Genomic DNA, 23354 nt, shown 5'->3' with positions numbered 1-23354 from the left:
AACTCCTTGAATCCCTTCAAGAATCGCCCAAATCTGAGGTCTCTAACTCAAAATATGAAAAATGGGTTCAAACCTTCGATTTTGGTATTTAACACTGATGCCTAGTAATTCCTCTTTGCAATCGTGGAAAGTCCCTTGCGCTCGCGAAGAACAAAACAAAGCTTCCTCCAAAATGGCCTTCAAAAATGCGTATAACTCCACGCGAACACGATTCACAGACATACGCGATCGTGACCATCTTCATGCGATCGCGAAGAACAACTTCGCGTGACCCCAGCTGCCTCACTTCTTTGTAGTCTTGTACGCGTTCACAAAGCACAAGTTTCTCAACTTCTGCGATCGTGTACCTACTATGCAGACGCGAAGAGGAAAAATTCAACATCCCTCAAAGACCCTTCACGATTGCGGACCTATCCTCGCGATCGCATAGAAGGAAACCGGAACACATAACATCAACAGACTTCAGCAATCTTCAAAGTCCTATTCCAATCCATTAACTATCCGAAATCCACCCGAGGCCCCCAGGACATCAACCGAACATACCAATAAGTCCCAAAATACGATACAAACTTAACCAAAGACTCAAATCACATCAAACAACATCAAAAACACGAATCACACCCCAATTCAAGCCTAATGAACTTATGAACTTCTAACTTCTACATTCGATGTCGAAACCTATCAAATCATTTTTGATTGACCTCAAATTTTGCACACAAGTCATAAATGACATAACATACCTATTCCAAATTCTAGAACCAAAATTTGAGCCCAGTAACCATAAATTTAACTCTCGGTGAAACTTCTCAACTTTCCAAACTTTCATTTTTCCAACTTTCACCAATTCAAGCCAAAATCAACTACGGACCTCTAAATCACTATATAGACACACTCCTAAGTCAAAAATCACACTATAGAGCTATCAAAATCATCAAAACTGCATTTTGGGGCCATTTACACCTAAGTTAATATTGGGTCAACTCTTTAAATTAGAGTTTCAACCTTGGCACTAAGTGTCCCAATTCATTTTGAAACGTCCCCGAAACCAAACCAACCACCCCGGCAAGTCACATAACAAAAACTAAGCATAAAATAAGAAGTAAATAAGGGAACATGGCTACAACACTCAAAACAACCAACATTACAAAGTATCTCCTCCTTAGGGATGTGACAAAGAGTTGTGCAATGATTGCAAGGTTATCACGGGTGAGACCCTCATGACGTAGGCTTTTGATGATGGAGATTGGTACTAAGATAAGGAGGAAGAAGAGGTTTGTACGAGGTCGTTCAAGGATCAGATATGGTGCCTTTTCTAAGGATAAAGCTCAGGAGTTGGAAGGGAGGTTATCAGCCATGGGAGCCTGGAAGAATAGTAGGGGCATGAGCTTTATGTGGTCGACGATGGCAGACTATATTAGCAAGGCAGCGAGAGAGGTGTTAGGGGTCTCGTCGGGCTGCTTTGGTCACCACAAAGGCAATTGGCGGTGGAATAAAGTGGTCCAAGGTAAAGTGGAAACGAAAAAGGCAGTGTACCTGAAGTTAGTAGGGAGCACCAACGAGGAGGAGAGAAGAGAAAACAGTGAGAAGTATAAGGTAGCTAGGAAGGAGACGAAGCTGGTGGTCACGGAGGCTAAGACTGCAGCTTTTGCTCATATGTATGAAGAATATGTGGACAATAGTGGGGATAAAATGTTATTCCGGCTGGCTAAGGCGAGAGAAAGGAAGTCTCGGGATCTAGACCAAGTGAGGTGCATTAAAGACGAGGATGGTAGAGTTTTGATGGGGGAGGACCAGATTAAGCAGAGATGGCAGACCTACTTTCATAAACTTCTGAATGAGGAAAGGGATCTGGATATTGTGCTCCGTAAATTTTCGAGAGTCACCGTGAATAGGTATTATAGGCGCATTAAGGTAGATGAGGTTGTAGAGGCTATGCGTAAGATGAGTAAGGGCAGAGCTACAGGGCCAGACGATATTCCGGTTGAATTTTGAAGGTGTGTAGGTAGAGCAAGTTTGGAGTGGTTGACTGGGCTATTCAATGTTATTTTCAAGACGACTAGGATGATGGAGGTAGAGTACGGTGGTTCCGTTGTACAAGAACAAAGGCGACATCCAGAGTTGTAACAACTATAGGGGTATCAAATTACTGAGTCATACAATGAAAGTTTGGGAGAGGGTGGTAGAAGTGAGGATGATGAGGACAATTTCTATTTCAGACAACCAATTCGGGTTCATGCCGGGGAATTCTACAATGGAAGCTATCCACCTTATTAGGAAGTTGGTGGAGCAGTACAGGGATAGGAAGAAGGATCTGCACATAGTGTTTATTGATTTGGAGAAAGCGTATGACAAGGTTCCTAGGGAGGTGCTATGAAGATGCCTGGAGGCAAAAGGTGTGACGGTTGCTTACATTAGGGTGATTAAGGACATGTATGATGGAAATAAGACTCAGGTTAGCACATGGGGAGGAGACTTAGAGCATTTTTCGGTTGTTATAGTGTTGCACCAAGGGTCTGCGCTCAGCCCATTCCTATTTGTCCTGATGATGGATGCACTGACATACCATATTCAAGGGGAGGTACCATGGTGTATGTTATTTGCTAACGACATAGTTATGATTGATGAGACGCGAGGCGACATCAACAAAAGGCTATAGGTTTGGAAACATGCCATTGAGTCTAAGGGTTTCAAGTTGAGCAGGACTAAGACAGAATACCTAAAGTGCAAGTTCAACATTGAGCCGACGGAAACAGGATTGGACGTGAGGCTTGACTCTCAGGTCATACCCAAAAGGGGTAGTTTCAAGTATCTTGGGTCGATTATTTAGAGGAATGGGGAGATCGACGAGAATGTGACTCACCATATAGGGGTGGGATGGATGAAGTGGAGGTTAGCATTTAGAGTCCTCTGTGACAAGAAAGTTCCATCGATACTCAAAGGTAAGTTTTATAAAGCGATGGTTAGACCGACCATGTTGTATAGGGCTGAGTATTAGTTAGTTAAAAACTCACATATCCAGAAGATGAAAGTAGCAAAGATAAGGATATTGAAGTGGATGTGCGGGCACACTAAGATGAATAAGATTAGGAATGAACATATACGGGTGAAGGTAGGCGTGGCCCCCATAGATGACAAACTAGGCTTCGATGGTTCAGGCACGTTCAAAGGAGAAGCCTAAATGCCCCGGTGAGGAGGTGTAAGTGGTTGGCTTTGGTGGGCACAAGGAGGTAGAGGGCAGTCAAAGAAGTATTGGGGAGAGATGATCAGGCAGGACATGGCGTGGCTTTAAATTACCGAGGACATGGCTCTAGACAGGAAGTTATGGAGGTCGAGCATTAAGTTTGTAAGTTAAGAGGTAGTTGAGCATATTTCTATAGCACTCCAGAGTGAGGCTAGTCTATTAGGATTTAGTCTTAGACTGCTAGTGTTAGGGTTGAGTTTTCATTACTCTTTCATTCCTCTTAGTGTTGGGCTTTATATACTGGTTATTGTTTTTCTTTTCAGCTATTTCCTGGTTTTTGTGATGGTGTTATTTTCTTCTATGATACTAATGTATTGCCTCTTTTCATCTTCTTAAGCCGAAGGTCTTTTGGGAACAACCTCTCTACGCCTCGTAAGGGTAAGGTCTGCATACACACTACTCTCCCAGACCCTACTAGTGAGATTTTATTGGGTTGTTGTTATTGTTGTCCTAAAAATCCTATAAAATCAAAGACAACTAAATTACTAATTAAAGTTATTTCTAGGAGAAACTTTAAATAAGGCAAAAATTACATGCTCAAAGTCGCAATTATGGATATTGTAGGCGTGTTAAGGTATTGAAGGTTGAGGGGCTATACGTAAGATGATCAGGGGAAGAGCGACCGGTCCTGACGAGATACTTGTGAAATTTTGAAAGAGCGCATGTAAGACAAGTTTGGAGTGGCTTACGAGGTTGTTTAATGTCATTTTTAGGACTGCAAAAGTGCACGAGAAATAGATATGAAGTACAATGATTTTATTGTATAATAACAAGGGTAATATTCAAAATTAAAATAACTATAGGGATATCAAACTATTAAGTCACACTACAAAGATTTGGAAGAGGGTAGTGGAGATAAGGGTGATGAAGAGTGTATCTATTTTTGAGAACCAGTCCGGATTCATGCCGGGATAATCAACTACATAAGCTATTCCTCTCGTGAAGAGATTGGTGGAAACAATATAGGGATATGAAAAAGGGACCTACATATGGCATTCATCGACCTAGAAAAAGCATATGATAAAGTCCTAAAGGAGGTTATGTAGAGATATTTGGAGGCTAGAGGTGTACCTTTCTCTTATACTAGGGCGATTATTAACATGTAAGACAGAGCCAAGACGCCAGTGAGGACAGTAGGAAGAGACTCATAACACTTTCTAGTTGTAATGGGGTCGCATCAGATATTAGCTCTCAGACCGTTCTTATTTGCATTGGTGATGGATGAGTTGACGCGGCACATCCAAGGGGAGGTGCCGCGATACATATTATTTGAAGATGATATAGTGTTGATTGACAAGATGCGAGACTGTGTGAAAGCGAGGCTAGATGTTTGGAGGCATACCCTGGAGTCTAACAGTTTCAGGTTGAGCATGACTAAAATAGAATACTTGGAGTACAAGTTCAGTGACGTGACTTAGGAGGTAGATGTTGAAGTGAGACTGAATACACAAGTCATCCCCAAGAGAAAAGGTTTTAAGTATCTTGGATATATTATCCAAGATAATAGAGAGATCAACGAGGATATCACACATCGTGTTTAAACAGGATGGATAAAATGGAGGCTCGCGTCCAACATCTTATATGACAAGAATGTACCACCAAGACTTGAAGATAAGTTTTACAAAGAGGTTGTCAGACCGACTATATCTTATGGATGAAATTTTGGCCAGTCAAGATGTTGAAGATAAAAGCAGCGGAAATGAGGATGCTGAGATGGATGTGTGAGCATACAAAGAGAGATATGATTAAGAAAAAAATATTCGAGACAAGGAGGGAGTGGCTTGTGTAGAGGACAAGATGAGGGAAGTGAGATTGAGATGGTTTGGACATGTGAAGAGGAGATGTACATATACTCTAGTGAGGAGGTACGAGGGTTGGCTATGGTGAATACAAGGAGAGGTAGAGATAGGTCGAAGAAGTACTATGGGGAGGTAATCATGCAGGACATGACATATCTTCAGCTTACCGAGGACACGATCCTCGATAGGAGGGTGTTGAGGTCGAGGATTAAGGTAGCTGGTTAGTTAGTAGTCGAGCATTTTTATTTTTCATATCGATATCTCTTTTCCTTACTTATAGTATTAGTGTCATTCTCGTATTTTCCATTCTTAGATATTATTATTACATGTTGTTTACTTTGCTTGGTTATCTTATTTTGCTAGTTGTTGTTATTACTTCTCTTTCTGTAGATTCTTCACTTTCGTATTTCTTTATCATACATGTTGTGACCATTTTTTTTCTATTGTCCCTTTTTTCTTATTTATTTATTTATTTATTTTATTTTTATCGTATATTTATTCTTTTTCTCCTATTTTTCTTTGAAATAGTATCTTTAGTAAAAATAGATCACTTCTTTTAGATATGACTTATGAAGCAGTTTTTAAATTATATTGAATGATTGTATTTTGATATATTTGAATCATCACGCAAACAATAAGTAATACTAGATATCTATTATTATTATTGCTTTTGATAACTATATTTTTATATTGATTAAAATTTTAATATATATTTTTACTTTATCTTTTATATTCTAATTAAATAAAAATAAAAAATTAATTGAATTCTCTTATAATAAATATTTAAATTTATTCCTCTCTTTCAAATAATACTAATTGTATACTGAACATTTCGCAATTTGAAGCTCAAAAATACTTTTTGAAAAGATTGATCAAACACAATTTGTTTATCAAATATTGCAAAAAAGCACTTCTCAAATGAATTGGTCAATTACAAACCACAACCCTTAAAAGTATTTTTTTTTGAAAAGCTCTTTTCAAAATAAGTAATTTTTAGCAGCTTGGCCAAACATGCTCTTACTCAGTTAGTGGGGACTATCTTCAGTCCTCCTTTGATCCCATTTTAGATATTCCATTCATTTCATTAGATTTTATCTTTTTGGTGAATCTCTAAGGGGTCGTTTGGTTGAGAAATAAGTTATCTCATGATTAATTATCTCAGAATTAATTATTTTGGGATTAGTTGTCCCACCCTTTCATGGGAAAAAACACTACAAACCCGGGATAACTAATCATGAGATTAGCTATATCACGATTTTATCCCAATCAAACATGGAATAAACTTATCTCAAATTTAATTTCGGAATTAATTGTCCCTTTTCCCTCTTACCAAACGAGCCCTAAAGATTTTATCTTTGTGGTGCTATCTCTAGATTTTATTTTGGCAAACCAATGGGGTGCACCAGCTCTTTGGACCTCTACTTTTTCTAATGCTCTACAAAACATCATTAAATTTCTTAATCATATAAAGAGGAATCAATATGTTGATCCTTGAACATTTGTTTGCACTTGAGTTTGGATTGCAAATTCATCTCGAATTTCAAGGCAAAATTTTAAAATTACTTGTGCAAAAGGGGAATGGAATTTGAGGGAACTTATAAGTGCTCTTAAATCTTTCATTTTATCCTTCCCTAAGAAACATCAACTATGTGCAAAAATATATATTATTTCTTCTGTCACATTTTATATTTAACTATTATATATGATTGTACTTTTTAAATCAATTTATTATAAAAAAACGTAACCTAAAATACATTATGTGAGGTTTCTTCATAATCAGATTTTACTTAACAAAAATTGAGAAATTGATGTATGATTTTGTGTGTTTCAGCACTTGTACTCTAACATCATTCTTTTTTCGGAGGAAGAAGTATTTATTTTTCATTGATTTGTCATAAGCCTTCACTAATGAAATCATTCTTAATACTTAATTCACTAATCTCTAGTCCGTATGAAACTATTGTACTCAAATGAATGATCAAATGTCTGAGATGTTATAACACTCATGTGAGTGTACAACTCTAATTTTGGTAAACATGTTTAACTGAAATTTGTACAACTCGTGAATTGTAGTAGGTGCTTGCTACCAGATTAATTAATTAATTAAGGTACTCACAAGTCACAAATTAATCAAACACAACATCATTACCAAATTAAATATTACAAAATTCATATTAGATCTTTTGACATTTAATTTTAGATTGACTGAAGCAATTGTTTTAGATTACATTCCGCGGACTGTTGTGACTCTTGTGACAATTGACTCTTTATAGATACAATACAGGCGTATATATGCGCGTGTAATTTCCAAGAGTGAGTGATAACTGTATCAGCAGAAAAAACCCTCAAATACTCTGCAATTCTCAGCTCATTCCCTCTTCAATCAGTACAACGAAATCTGCAAAAATAGATTCGGATAAGAAGAGGAAGAAGACATCGATCTCTTCAGCAGATCGACCGTCGGACAAGCACAAGAAAAAGTCCAAAATGTCCTCATCCTCCTCCGGCGGCGAAAAAGTCAGGGCTTCCCATATACTCATTAAGCATCGGGGATCACGTCGTAAGGCTTCCTGGAAGGATCCAGAAGGCCACGTCATCTCCAACACCACCAAAGACGCCGCCGTCTCTCAGCTCAAATCTCTCCGTGAAGACATTGTCTCCGGCAAAGCTAAGTTCGATGACGTGGCTGCTACTCATTCCGACTGTAGCTCCGCCAAACGCGGCGGTGATCTCGGTCAGTAACCCTAGACTTTAAAAGTCCTTTATTTTATTTTTTTGGTGATGAATTAAGTAATTTATATACTGTAGGAAAAGCACTAAAAGTAAAACAATAAAAAGTACAAATAAAAGTATCCAAAATTGATAAAAAAAATTAAATTTAAAAGCATTTGAAATTATATGAAAAAGTCTATAGTAAAAAAAATATATGCTTGTAAATAGTAGTAGTGTCGTGTAGAATGAGACAGAGTATTTGAGTGAACTAAATCCTCTTTTTTCTTTTTGCTAGTTATTCGAAACTTTATAGAAAAATGGGTGAAGTATTTGAAGAATTTATACTCTGAAGTTCTCCCTATGTCTTCCTAGGGATGATAGAGTTACCCGCAGGACTGTTTTAAGTATTCTTTTCCCTTATGAGAAACTTATTTACTTGCTAAAGCCTTCATGACCAAGTGGTATCTTATTTAATGCGTTCTTAGCAGGATCATCTATTCTTTGCATTTGGTTTTGGCAAAGTTATTCGACTGAATCTGTGGAAGCAAGTGATTGTTCTTTTAGTTCAGTTACCCTCAAGAAAAAGTAAATTTTGTGTGTTTGAGTTTGTTGATTTAGTTCCTTTAATTGTCATGCATGCATGAAATTCTTGCATAAGATTTTTTTTTTTAAAAAAAAGAGGTCATGAAAAGTTGCCAAGGAAAAAATCAAACTCATTCTTTAAGCCCCATGGGAACATGTATCTAGAGACCCTCAATATTGTTGTATAATATGTTTTTTCCGTAGTTTATACTTAGTTGTAAAGGGAAAAGTTGGTCTGCGTTTTCTTTCAATTTCTAGTCCTCCCCAGTGCCACCTCCCATTATATTCTGAATGGGATCTCTGCCCTTTCTTTGGCTTTCACATACTTCCCATAAGAACTAATACAACAACATGGATAACTACGCCTCCATCCTGAACTAGTTGGGGTTAGGTATATGAATCAGTTTCAGTCTATTTGGCTCATTTCATTTCAATACTCAATAAGTTGTCTTATAATATGTTGTGGTTTTCTGAAACTCAAACTTATCCTACACTGGTATAAAAATCTCGTGCCGAAAGGAGATAAAAACCCTCCACAAAAGAAGTAGTGGCATTACTGCTTCCAGCAGATTGGTCTGAGCTACAATCGTCGTCTGGAAGTCTCCTATCTGCATTTAGATGGCCATCTTCGAGGAATCAATGCATTTAAGTGCAACTGTATCTCACTTTTTCCCAGACACTTTCTGCTTCATAGAGCCTATGAGTACCAATTCCTACTGAAGGATTGGTGTAAAAATTGAAGACATCGAACTCTGAAGTGATGGATTCTTCTTGAATAGTTGAATATTCAGTGCCCGAGTTTGGAGGCCTTGTCTCTATGTTGCAGATAACGAGCAGTTCCGGTTGATTTTTGTGTCAATTCTACCCATCTATCTACTTATCTAAATCTCCGGGAGCAGGGTAGTCTTCAATCTCTAGCCAGATAGTCTCTGCTTCTTGACAAATATCATCTTCCAACCTTGGTGAAAACTAATTAAATGAGGAAGTGGGGAAACTAATGCTTCCCACTGGAGCTATAGATATAATCTGCTTCTCCCTCCGCCCCTATTTCTTTCATTAAGTATGTTAGAGATTTTGTGTTTTTGTAAATCATTTCTTGCTTCTAAAAAGTCAGTACCTCATGCTCTTCAGTGTCTTGTTTGCTATACTTTTGCGGCTGTGTTCAATGATAAACCATTCGAAATCTGAAAGGGGTTTTGTCCTCATTCTTAAGCTAGCGTTTGGACATAGACTTGGTTGAAATTTGGAAAAAGAGTTTTTGACGTTGTGTTGAAAAATAATTTTTGGAAGTTGAAATTGTGTTTGGACATGCATTTTATTTGAAAAAAACGTTGAAGTTTTGTGAGTGGAAGAAAAATTTCACCCAAAATCTGCCCTAAACCAGTTTTTGGGAGCTTGATTTTTTTTTTCAAAAACTGATCATATTCCATGAACAAACAATATTTTCAATTTTTTTTTTTTTTTGAAAAAAAAGTAGCCAAAATCTATGGCCAAATGTGAGCTTAGTCCATTTGTTTTCATGCTATTTGCCTCCATATTCTGTTCCAATTCTTACTTTTTTGTATCTTAGCATGTCATGTTCTTTATATATCTCCTTTATGTTGTGGTTATATGTCTTAGGACTCATGCTTTTAGATGCTTTCTGGTGTTTTTCCATGGATGTTGTTTGACTAATGCGACAATTAAAAAAAGAAATTTACTTGAATTGTTACATTTGAGTTTGTTCAAATTATGTTTAAATAATGGGTGAAAATGTCAGAAGAGTGTAAGGATGTCATAGTAAGTTTAAAACAATACAAAGCAATAACCGTCATATGTTATAATCTTTGAATGTTGTAATTTCGTCACCAGAAAATGGGTCAATATTTGTAGAACAAGGTACAAGAAAAAAGTGATAGTACAAAATGGAATTGAGGTAGTATTAATTTTATCCTCACGAGGATTTAAAATGCAGCAATCTAGACGAAGGATGAGTGTTTGATTGAATGTATTTCAATGTTCATAGCAAGCTGATGCCATCTTCCTGATTGCAGATTTTTTTATTTTTTCTTTATTTTTAAACTTTACCCTATATTCTGCACTTTTATTTGATATAAAGGCATTTTTGTTAATCAGCAGGGATGCTGTCTTAGTTTATCTTATTTCCTGTAGAACTGTACATTAGATCAAAACTGTGGCTTAACTTGTATTCTCATCTGACAGTTTATGTAATTTGGTGTCACAAAAACTCTTTCTTCATGCACAGACATCCGCTGCAATTTCCAGGCCTTTCTAGTTGGCTGAAAGCCTGAAACCATGAATAATTCTTTAACTTATCCACTCTGCATAGCATGTGTAAGGTTCAGAAAAACTTCCACAGTTTGTTGTATTTGGACACTATTTGGCAATTAACTTTTTTAACTAAAATTTGATTGTTATATAAAGTCCTGATTTTGCATACAATAGATTCTAAAATAGTTTGTCCAATATAGCCATTTGCTTCGAAAGAGAAGCAACAAACAGGATTTAATGGCCGAAACTATAATTCCTCAATCAACATCCTATGACTTCCTTTCTGATTACACCAAGGTAGGAAATTTGAAGTTCAAAATCATAATCTATGGGTGAGTAGACAAATTGGTATTTCCTTCATATGCATAAACAGGTAAATTTAACTTGCTAACTGTTTCATAGCGGCCTAATCCAGACCCTCGTATTGGTTCCATGTTAATTCTAGTGGTGTGTTTGTTGAGTTAGTGATCTGGTATAAAAAAAGAGGCATTTTTAAAAAGTCATTGTGACTAACAGAGCCGTTTGGCAGAGGCATTTCACATTCATTTATCCCTTTTTTTTTTTTTGATAAACGTGGTGTTTGGGCAAACTTGCGCGCACCTCAACTAATTCCACAAGATACCTGTCACCTTCCACCCGCAACAGAAAGCAGGTAACTCTATCCACCAAGGCTTGGATAGATGAGAAGAAATCACCTAGTATTTTTTGCCTCCATTGGAATTTGAACCTGAGATCTCATGGTTCTCACCCACTTCATCACTAGGCCACCCTTGGGTGTGACATTCATTTATCCTATCATCTGTCAAGAAATTAAGGTTGAAAGAAACTTCCGATACCGTTACTACGGAAGAAACATTCTCCACGACTCCTAATTGTATCTTTCACGGGAGAGAATGCTTCTTCCTGCTCATGTATTAAGATGTTCCCATGGGGGTTTATTAGAAACTAGCATTCTCTGCTTAGTGAAGTGATTTTTAGGATATAAATGTGTCATTGAAAGGCTTTGAGGTTCTGGAGCTGTGGAATAGAGCAATCTGATACATTTGTTCTTGCTAACTGAACTTGTAGATTGTTTGAAATATGAGAAATAAATTATCCGCACTTGTCAAAAAAAGAAAAGGAAAATATTGTATCCAGATTAATGCACTCAAGTTTTGTGTAGTAGTTTTCTCAATAACATGTTGCCCCATTCCATAGCTCAGAATCTGGCAACAAATATTTTTAGTGTTGATGTCTCTCGTCTTCGGGTTCTTATGGCTTCCTAAAGGCCACAAAATTTGTCTAACTTTGCTTTATTGTCGATAACCTAGTTCCAGGTAAACTACTTATAAAAGAAAATATGTAGTTCTGAATCAATTAGCTGTTCATATACTGCTCTATCACATGGAATGTATCTGAATATAGAGATCGATGGTTTTAATGGACGTGCACAATTTCTCTTAGTTTCTTAGACAGCAATGAGTTATGTTTCATCAATGATCTTTTGAATTGGGTATTACTTGTATTGTTTAGCAAGTTATACAAACCTCTAAAGATTTCACATGCAGGTCCATTTGGCAAAGGTCAGATGCAGAAACCTTTTGAAGAAGCAACATATGCTCTAAAAGTTGGCGAGATAAGTGACATCGTGGAAACTGACAGCGGGGTTCACATCATCAAGAGAACAGCATAAAGCTGTGAATATAGTGTGATGCTTGTGGAAGAATGACTGCCCCGGTGATGCAGTATTCATCTTTAAATGTTGCCCACTATAATGCTTATATCGATAATTATGAAGATTATAGCGAGAAATTTTTTACTACTCGCCCTTTTATTCTCAGGGTTGAGGTGAAGATTTAAGAAAATTTGACCAACAAAGGATGAGACATATCTTTTGTTATTTGGTTCTCTTTTAGTGGGTCTTTTCTGGGCATTTTTAATATTTGCTGGAAACCTGTTTTGGCCTAATTTTGTTTGCTGCATGCTCTTGATGTGTTTTCTAGTTCTTACTAGCTTCTATAGACATGCTTCTGAGATTCAGCAAACCTATTAATTTGGTACTCCATTCGATTCATTTTATACAATAGCGTTTTCACCGGGCACAATTAAAAAAGAAAAAGAGAAAGACATGTGAGACATACTCAAAGTTCTCTTAGAACTTGTGATAAAAAAATCGTACTAGTATTTTTATGAAATAAGAGTGTCATTGTACGCTAACATATAAGCAACGTCATACAATAGGCAATAAGATATGAATATATTGAGGAGTAATATTAGCTATTTAGATGTATTATACAAATTTGTAACATTGAAAAATATTTTCTCGAAGATTTAGATAGTAAGGTATTTTTTTCTTAAAAAATAAATTACTCAAGAATGTTTCTTATCTCAAAATATCTACAAGAGAACATAACTAATCAAATCTGCATATTTTGTTCCACTTGTTTTTACGAGCCATGTGTTTTACATGCTTTTGACTTTGAAAAGGATTTTGTATATTTAATTTCTTCCATCTAGTTAACATAATTATACTCTTACAATAGAAAGATTATTAAAATTTGCTCAAGAAATTAGGTACTTTTGCATCTAGTTAACAGGAATATGCATTATATAATAAGTCATTAGGTATTGCCTAGAAAATTAAGTCTTTTAATAATATATTTATTTAGTATTATGTTTTGTTAACTATAATTTTTCAACACGGTAAATTAATTCCAATGAAATTCTTTCTAGAATGAGATAGAATACTCAAAGTGACAAATATATAGTAGACATCAGAATCCTAAATATTAGATCAGCAGAAATATTAAATTCTTAATTAATTTTAAAGTCCAAAATAATATTTATATGGTGGTTATTATTACCATTTATATTGAATACGTTTGGAGCTTTAATTTCGGTTAAGTGGTCCTCGAATGTGCCTTTATTTTAGCACTGTATTCATAAACTTTCCTTTTTGTAATTCAAATTTAAGATTATAAATGTAAGGTAAAGTAACTTAGAATTTTAGTAGCAGTTATGTTACATCATCAAATAAGAAAATAATTTGTGTAAGCTAAAACTTTTATTGATTTTAAAGTATTCAATATTAAAAAAATAATTAGATGGCTATTACTAAATAGTAGAAAATTGATAAGGAAATTATTAATAAGAAAATTTTTTAGTTGACTAAAAAGTTCTAAACATTAGAAAAATAATTAAATGACTATTCCTGAATTATAGAAAATCAATTAAATGACTATTACTGAATATTATGGATATAACCAAATTATTATTTTGTCCAATGTGAACTGTATTTTAACAGGATAAAAAAGATGAACGATATTTTGCTAAGCCGCTTCGTGCTTTAATATAGTATAAATATAAATAGATAGATATAGATAGATATTTTATGTTTACATTAATTTAGTTTAGAGTATTTTTGGTCTGTTAGATACATCTACGTCATTAGAAATTTGCAGAAAACTTATGGTGCTAGAAAACTTCAATATATATATATTCTATGTTTACATTAATTTAGTTTAGAGTATTTTTGGTCGGTTAGATACATCTACGTCATTAGAAATTTGCAGAGAACTTATGGTGCTAGAAAACTTCAGTATACATACATACATACATCCATACATACATACATACATACATAACGATTTGTTTTAGGGAAACTATCAGCTATATCCGTATATAAGTAGCTCATTACAAAATTGGCTAATTCATAAAATATTACTAATATTAGCCAATTAGCTATTTGAAGCAAAAAAAAAGTTAATTTTTTACTTTCTTTTGAGTGGGTTGTTATTAGAATAGATTGGGTACATTTTAAGGAGCTTGAATCTCAGTTTTGGGATGATTTGGTGAAGTTTTGAGGTGGTTTGAATTGAAAAATGGAAGTAAAAACTGAACATGAAAAAAATGATATGTGTATCACACTGTGTATTATTTGTGTATCACATATGTATCATATTTGTATCACATGTATATCCATGTATACCTATGTGTTAGATACATGCGTGATAAATGTTTGATACATGTGTCGCAAAAGAATTTTTTTAACTCGATTTAATTACAAATAGACAAGAGGGGTTGCTCTGATGGTAAGCAACCTCCACTTCCAACCAAGAGGTTGTGAGTTCGAGTCTCCCCAAGAGCAAGGTGGGAAGTTCTTGGAGGGAAGGATGTCGGGGGTCTATTTGGAAACAGCCTCTCTACCCTAGGGTAGGGGTAAGGTCTGCGTACACACTACCCTCCCCAGACCCCACTAAGTGGGATTATACTGGGTTGTTGTTGTTGTTGTTGTTGTTGTTGTTGTTGATTTAATTACGAATTGTGATACAAAATCAATTCAAATCACCTCCAATCTTTCTCATATTTTGTATATTGACTTATCTATATGTTTTCAATGAATTTCAACTATACCCATTGAAAATGTTCCTTTTTTGCTTAGATTTTTGGAATATTATATATATTTTTTTATTTCATCACCTTATTTGCTACTTCATCCATGAAATTTCCTTTCCGACTTGCATCTAATATTGCTAATCACGCTTAAAAATATGAAAGGTGATTTTTGCATGTGATTCCTTGAGAGAAAGAACTTCATTTATTTAATTTTTTAATTTTTATATGTACTTGACTAGTTTTGGTAAGTTTATGACTAATGGCTAGAGGTTGGTAAGTTGAGACTTCTTTGGGACATTTGTGTAAGTTTCCCTTTGTTTTATACATAATGTTTAGTGTCAGAAAAGTCAAAGTGAGGTCTCGGGTTCGAGTCCCTGGGTATGGAGTCGTCTTTGTTAGGGAGCGCTTTACCCCCTAATGTGGGAGTTCCCGACGCAAATCCGGATTTAGCCGGGCCCCAATATGGATACCGAACACCGAGTGGAAACCAAAAAAAAGAATATTGTATATGCCCAAATGAAAGGAAATAACTAGTAAGAACTCATAATCAAATCTAATTAGCTTAAAATTGAGGTATAATAGTTGACAGTGAATGTTGAATGTCACTAAAAAGTATAAAAATATGTTACTATAGTACGTTAGAAAGAAACTAAACACTTTGCGTACGGTGAAATCGGGGGGAAGGGGTCTGATTTCTCATTATCGAAGCACCTCAGAAGAGCATCTCGAAGCCTCGAAGCTACACGGTTATGATCGAGTCTTCTCCCTTGAGGCTCGTCGACACTCGGTCTTAGGGTAATATTGACCACGATCATGGTAGAAATGGGGATTTCCCAAGGCAAGCGGCCAGGGATGCCAGAGCCTAGAGAGCTACTCTAAGATCCGAGTCAAGGTGTCATCTAGTGGTCATATCTCCATATCTTTGTAATTAATGCTTGTTGTACTATGATGAGATATCCCTCCTATATAAAGGGGATCTCTATCACTTTGTAAGGGTTGGTCACTTCAGTTGCTCCACACAAAAATATATAAGAACTCTCTATTTCACTCTCTAACATATTCTCTTGATATTATAGCTTTTATTTATTATCTTCATATTTGTTCATCATTTATTGCTATCATTGGCCATAAAGAACTCTCTTTAATTGCCTCATAACTATTAGCCCTACCCCGATTACCCTCAATAGCTCGTAGCTGAGCCCTGAGATCGACCTCGAGGCCCGGAATGGACAAGCCGAGGCCCTGAGTAACCAACCTATCGGTTTGATTATAGCTCTCTACTTTACTGTATTTCGTCTCTAAATCTCATATACTTAGCATCAACTACTTAACAAACTAGCATAAGATAGATCACGTATTGTTAGAGTCACATCAACAAATTTAATTGTTATTACCATTTTCACGGTAAACACACTTATTATTTAAGAGTTTTGGTGAGATAGCTAACTGTTTGATCCAAAAATTAGTTTTAGATTAAATAATTGTATTTATATTTTCAGGGGTACTAGCAATACAATTGATTCTATCACGCCCCAAATCTGGGAGGCATGGCTGGCACCCGGTGCCGTATTGGCCCAACCGAACCACTCTGTAACTCATTTTTTTCTAACTATCATGGACCGACATGGCCACAACTCGTAATACATAACTATAAGTGGGCAAACACTGTATCAATGAACCATCTTCTTAAAACATGAATCCATATGGGCCGTCAAGGCCTCTGACATACTGTACAAAATTAACCTCTGTCTATAAAGCCTCTAAGATTATTTGACATCAAATGGGACAGGGTACATGCCTACCCATAAGTCTGTAGCAAAACTCTGACAAGATGACTTATAGACTCAGCTGCACTCCGAATGAGGTGAAGTCTTACCGATCTTTTGCTGAATGCTAACCTCGTCTACTATGAGGGCTCTTCAAACTGATTATCTATACCTGCAGGCATGAATGCAGTGTCCCCAATAAAAGGACTTCGGTATGAATAATGTACTGAGTATGTAAGGCAGAACTAAAACATAATAAGTAAGTCAACATTAATGAAAGACATATAAGAATCAACCTGAATCTCTGTATATGCATACTTACTATGCTTATATATATATATATAATGCTTCTCTTTGAGACTATTACCCATATCGTATAATGCATGACTACCCAACTAATCAGTGGTAACTGCCCGACCGGCTGTCGCACGGTGCTAAATGTATGATTGCCTATCCGATGGTAAATAATGATACATAATTTTTCAACCGGTGGTAACTGCCTGACCGACCGTAGCTCGATGGTAAATGCATGACTGCCTGATCGGTCGTAGCACGGTGGTAAATAAATATGCATGACTTCCCAACTAACCGTAGCACAGTGGTGAATGAATATGCATGACTGCCAACCAACCGTAGCACGATGATGAACGAATATGCATGACTGCCCAACCGGCCTTAGCACAGTGGTAAATGCATGTATCACTATATTATAAACACTAACATCTTTATTAAATACCTCAATAGAGACTTAGGAACATATTTTAGACATCTCTTTACATGAATGAATAACATAGACATCTTTAATTGCTAAGAGTAGAATCACTTATAGAATAGCATTACGTTTACGTATAGTTACTTGGATCATGCCAAAAGAAAGAAGAGATAGCCTTAACATACCTTACTTGAGGAATTTATCAAACACTTTTACTTGAGCTTACCAAGAACAACTTTTGCTCCTTTAAATCTTTGAACAAGAACTAAGCACTTCTTATAATCATGGCATATTTTGATTTTGCTGGACATATGGAGTATCATAGATGTATGTTTTTGCTATATTTCAAAAGAGACTCCCTAATAATAGAAGGAAAGATTTCAACCTCCTTTTTATATTTTGAATTGCAAAAGAAGTATAATCATGAAGGCTTAAGGCGTGCTTTTTACGTGTAAACAAGGCACACCAAGTGCTATGACTCATGTGCACATTGGTGTCACCCTTGACCAACTTCGTACCATGTGGCAACCCACAAATTCCCCTAAAATGTCATCTAATCTCATAAACCAAAGAGTCACCATTTCCCAAGCCATTTGCTGCCACTTTGGGAGGCTTATCAAGCCTATCCAAACATTTTAACTACTTATAATAATTTGATGACTAAGCCACCAAAACTCCCTAATCGTGCCACCTAACTCCAAGACTTGCCTAGTCAATATTGAATTTCCTACTTGCTGCCACCTCAATCCTTATAAAGTTGATTAGTCATGAGTCCCCCTTATCCTCATGATTCCACGTTGATTCATACAAAAGGAACTTATCACTAATAATTAATTCCATATTCCATGACTTTATACCAACATTTAACCAATTATTCACACAATAATTTCTAGGTTTTGATTCACTTAAATACTAATAAATTTCATATACCTTACTATCATGATCATGTGGTATAACACTAGTCCATAAATACAGGGTATTGTAGCTTGGACCGTATTTAATCCCAAAATTGCAAACATCAGCGAAACTCGCTTTCTTCGATTTGGTTTACCCTCTGACCTTTACAACACTTACTTATCACTTGTTTGAAATATCATAAATACTTATAACCTCAAAAATAGTCTTATCCTTGAACTTATGTCAATTATCTTGCGGCATATCCAACGTACAAAAGTGCGGGATGTAACAGATTCAGAGCGATATGAATAATAAGCAATAATGAATAATTAAAGTAGAAATAAATTAAGCAAAGTAGTAAAGAGCAAGAAATTCTTCTTGAGTTCCGATCTTCAAAAAGTCTCCAAAAGTGGGAGAGATCAAATTACAGAAGTGATAAAAATTGTTCTAGTTTCGTATGTTATGAAGGCTTTTTCTTATTCTTCTTGAATTGAAATTACAAGTGGGGATAGCTAGGTATTTATAGCTAAGAAAACGGATAGCGTTTCCGAATCTTGAGGCTGCATGTTATAGAGAGTGAATTATATATGGAAAATTTCCACCTGGTGTTAATCTCTTCGAAGCAACGGTATAGGCCACAATATTCAGAAAGGTTCAAATTTCGCTGACCAATTCTTCAATAATCTTTGACCTCTTCCCCCCTTCGTAACTTCGAATAGTTTCATATCGGAGCAGGGGTCACAGCTCATCTACTTCAGACTCATGACTCTAAAATCCGTTACGTGTTGTTGTTTCTCTGCTCCACGTGTAGAATACAAAATTTACCAATAGATAGTCCCTGCACGTCATGGGCAGATTATTAAGATATGCGGAAGAGGTGGAAAGCTTCATTTTAGAAAGATAATGTTCGACTTCCTTTCTTGATATAGAAGTAATCTTTTCTTGATATTCCGTCGGTAACGTGATTAAACTTGCATTTATGATCCAAGACGTGGTAACATAGTACTGGCTCACCTACAAGTTTCAGTCTCCAAGGTCATTATGGCTGTTTTATGACGGGGAGTCTTTTCGAGTCTGACCGGGAGTCTTTTCCAAGTCTCATAGTTATGAAAAGACCATAATTCTATTTATATTAGACACTTGAATTCTTTTGTCTTTGCACGTTTCACTCCTCCTCTTCGTTTTCTTCCCTTGTTTCAAAATTCTTTATCCTTTTTGACCTTCAATTATTCATGGATTCTGAAACCCCCATGTCTCATTTTGAAATGCACAAGTCTTTAAAACAGTCGAGCAATGCCTCCACCTTCCCCGCGCCAATGGATGGAGTTTCTCAAGCTTACGCTTCTGTTGTTGAGTCTTCAGAAGAAATTCTCCTGGCTTCCTAAGAAAGGGGAAGAAAGTTCAAACTTCCCACAAGGGTAGGAAAGGGAAACATAGCTCTAAACCCTACCGTCCTTGAAATCCTTCCTAAGAACTTGGATTTTCGAAGGGGATATAAAGTTCTAGGACAAAGCTTTGCAGCAACCTGTAAGTGTCCGGACAACATTGACTTATTAATTTGTAAGGGTCATATACTCTTTATTCATCAGGAATGTCGTTGGGGTGATCACATGACCGTAAACATTCCTCAGAAACATGAGAGAATTAACAACGATCGGGAGGGTTTTTCTTTAATGTACACTTATCCCTTTACTCTTTGGTTCCAATTTCCTCTCGGTTCTATAATCTTGGATTTTGGCCAATTTTTGATATCTGTCTAGGCCAAGTCGGGCCAAAGGTTTGGAGACTGGTAGCATGCTTTTGCCATCTTGCCGAAATGGATAAAGTTGATTTTTCCCTTCAGCATCTTCTCAATCTTAATGTTCCGAAGCCATTCAGGGGTGGTCCTGTTGCAGTCGTTAGTCGTGGCACGAGGAACCTCGTGAATACAGAAGATGATCAGGATAGGGGCTTGTGATGACTCGATAAGTCATCTAGAGTTTTAGAACCTAATTGTGTGTTTCGAATCCTCCAATAGCTTTTTCAAGCCTTCCTCAATTTGTGTGCACAATTCAGATGTTTTTTCGGAAGGCTTTTATGTTAAAAACTGATAAAATATAAAAAATTTCTTCAAAAAATCTATTCGAGTTGACTTCGGTCAAAGTTTTGAGCGAACGGACCCGGATCCGTATTTTGACGGTCCCGAAATTGAATTCGGAGGTCCCTAGCTTGAGTTATTATTTTTTGTCGAAAATTTAAAGTTTAAAGTTTTAATGATTTTTAAGAATTGACCGATGCTTGATTTTGTTGATACCGGGTTTGTATTTTGGTTTCGAAGCCTGGTATAGGCCCATTACTATATTTATGACTTGTCTGTCAAATTTGGTAAGAAACGGAGTTGGGTTGATGTAATTCAGACGCTCGGATGTTAAAATAGAAGTTTTAAAGTTTTCTTGAAAATTTCATTTGATTTTGTATCCGATTCGTAGTTCTAGGTATTATTTTGATGTTTTGAACATGCGAGCAAGTTCGTATGAGGTTTTTGGACTTGTGTGAATATTTTGTTTGGAGCCCCGAAGGCTCGGGTGAATTTAGGATAGGCTACAAATGGTTTAAACTTAGAAAAATTGTTGGTTTTCCACTTCTGCTGGTTTCTGGTGTTCCCTTCTTCGCGTTCGCGAAGGTACTCACGCGAATAGTGAACTGGGCTGGGTGGATTTTATTCATCACGAATGCGGAGCAATGGGGGCCTTATCCTTCGCAAACGCGTAGCTTATGGACCTGGGAAGGAGGGGGGATCATCGTTCTTCTATGCGAACGTGAAGGTCAGGGGGGAGCAGCCTTCACGAACGCGAAGAAGGACTCGCAAACGCGAAAGCCACTTGGGCTGCCGCACATCGGGAACGCAGCTGGCCCTTCGCGAACGCGAAGAAGGCATAACGCCCAGACCTTAAAACATTTCAAAAACGGGATTTCTCCCGTTTTTCATAACTCTTCCATTAGAGCTCGGCCTAGGAGTGATTTTGAAGAGAAAACTCAATATCAATTCATAGGTTTGTACACTTTAACTATTTTCTTCAATTTCTAACATCAACCATTAATTCCTAGACCTAATCTTTGTTCTTCCATGGTAGAAAACTAGGTATTTAGGAAGAATTGTGGGAGTTTTTTGCAAATTGAGGTTTAGGATTCTGAAACTAATTACATAATCGGGCTCGGGGGTAAATGGGTAAATAGATTTTGATCTGAACCTCGGGTTTTGACCAAGCAGGGTTGATTTTTGACCTTTTGGGGGAAAATTTGGAAATCCTCAATTTATGCATTGTAATTGATTACTTTAGCAATATTTGATATTATTGAGTCAATTGTGGCTAGATACGAATAGTTTGGAGGCGGATTTAGGGGAGAAGCCCTGGTAGAGCTTTGAATTGACTGCAGAGTGAGGTAAGTGTTGAGTTTAACCTTGACTTGAGGGAATTAGGAACCCTCAGACTATGTGCAATGTGAATTTCATGTGTTGTGGCATATATGCGAGGTGACTAGTGCCTATACGCCGCCAAATTACTTATTTTCCCACGGTTTTCCGCTTTTCCTTAATTATCTCATTCCCTGTCTTAAATGTTATATGCTCTAAATGCCTTCCATGCTTAATTACTACCTATTAATCCATGTTTCCTTCTATTAATAATGTTAGATCCTTTCATTTTTTTTCATGATTTACTGCTACTTGCCTTAACTGACTTACTTGCACCTTCTAATTGTCATTTATCGGACTTGACTTACTGTGTAGTATTACCTATATGAATTTCCGTATTGTACAAGGTTTCTTTTTTGGTTCAGTTTGGTATTTATTGATTGTAAAGGTTCTCGTGATTTGAATTATTGATTTGACTGTGCACATTGGGTATTTGGTACTGATATGGTGGGATCGGGTTGCACGCCGCAACAAGTGAAATAAGGGTGGATTAATAGGGTGGAATAAGGGTGAATTTGATACGATGGGATCGGGTTGCACGCCGCAACAGGTGGAATAAGGGTGGATTAATACAGTGAAATAAGGGTGAATTATGATACTGATATTGATATATTGTGGGATTGGGGCGCTATATATATATATATATATATATATATATATATATATATATATATATATATATATATATATATATATATATATATTATTGGATCGTGTTACGGTGAAATAAGGGAGGATTGTGTTTGTACTGTAGGATCGCGTTGCGCGCCGCAACGGTTTGTGTGTCTTGAATTCATTGTTGTTGTGTTGGTTTTTTCGGAATTTTCACTTAAAACTCTAAGGATTGGTAATTCTGATCGCCACTGGCTTATTTCTTGAGGATGTAGCTATTACTTTCAGTTTACTGTCTTATTCGCTCCATATTTCTTTTTCGATCTTTATTATATACCGCGTACGGGTTGTAGTGTAGGTGACCTGCCTTAGCCTCGTCACTACTTCGTCGATGTTAGGCTTGGCACTTACAGAGTAGATGGGATTGATTGTGCTCATACTACACTTTGCACTTCTTGTGCAAATTTTAGAGTCGGTTCCAGTGGCAGTTATTAGCGAGCTCAGATTGGACAACTTGCGAAGACTTGAGGTACAACTACTCAGCGCCCACAGATCCTGGAGTCCCCTTCCCTTTTTATTTAACTGTGTACCTTTTTTCAGACAGCTTTATGTTATTTGAGACCCTTGTTTGTACTATTCTAGTAGCTCGTACACTTGTGACACCAGGTCTAGGGTTGTATTAGACGTTTGGTTGTTTTAGCTTTCGCATTATTACTTTAGATTATTTCAGTTAGTTCAGCTCTTTCTCATTATTTAATTTAAACTGTTAAAAATGGATAAACTTAGTAGAGTCATCACGGTCTTAACGGTGGGAATTTTGGGTCGTGACAAGTTGGTATTAGAGCACTAGGTTACATAGGTCTCACGAGTCACGAGCAAACTTAGTAGAGTCTGGAGGACCGGTATGGAGACGTCTGTACTTACTTCAAGAGGC

At 36.5% G+C, this 23354-nt stretch overlaps 2 protein-coding genes across 2 annotated transcripts; both read left to right on the top strand.

Moving 5' to 3' along the window:
* The first annotated feature begins 1236 nt into the window (after positions 1-1236).
* LOC142176385 (uncharacterized) lies at positions 1237-1992 on the top strand. Its single transcript, XM_075243891.1, has one exon. It carries the CDS (start codon positions 1237-1239, stop codon positions 1990-1992), a length of 756 nt encoding a protein of 251 aa, XP_075099992.1.
* Positions 1993-7243: 5251 nt separating this feature from the next.
* LOC107769297 (peptidyl-prolyl cis-trans isomerase Pin1) lies at positions 7244-12550 on the top strand. The gene is made up of 2 exons (XM_016588501.2): positions 7244-7774; positions 12153-12550. The coding sequence occupies exons 1-2, from the start codon at positions 7528-7530 to the stop codon at positions 12275-12277; spliced, it is 372 nt and encodes a 123-aa protein (XP_016443987.1). The 5' UTR covers positions 7244-7527; the 3' UTR covers positions 12278-12550.
* The last annotated feature ends 10804 nt before the right edge of the window (positions 12551-23354 follow it).

Source organism: Nicotiana tabacum, chromosome 3 (assembly GCF_000715075.1).
Source record: "Nicotiana tabacum cultivar K326 chromosome 3, ASM71507v2, whole genome shotgun sequence".
Taxonomy (NCBI): Eukaryota; Viridiplantae; Streptophyta; class Magnoliopsida; order Solanales; family Solanaceae; genus Nicotiana; species Nicotiana tabacum.
Note: the sequence above shows the minus strand (reverse complement) of the source record. Positions and strands in the feature narration are given on the sequence as shown.

Excerpts from the sequence above, each read along its gene's own strand:
- LOC142176385 (XM_075243891.1), top strand. The coding sequence starts at position 1,237 with ATGGAGATTGGTACTAAGATAAGGAGGAAGAAGAGGTTTGTACGAGGT.
- LOC107769297 (XM_016588501.2), top strand. The coding sequence starts at position 7,528 with ATGTCCTCATCCTCCTCCGGCGGCGAAAAAGTCAGGGCTTCCCATATA. Across the intron at positions 7,775-12,152 it reads CAAACGCGGCGGTGATCTCG|GTCCATTTGGCAAAGGTCAG; the intron begins GTCAGTAACCCT and ends TTTCACATGCAG.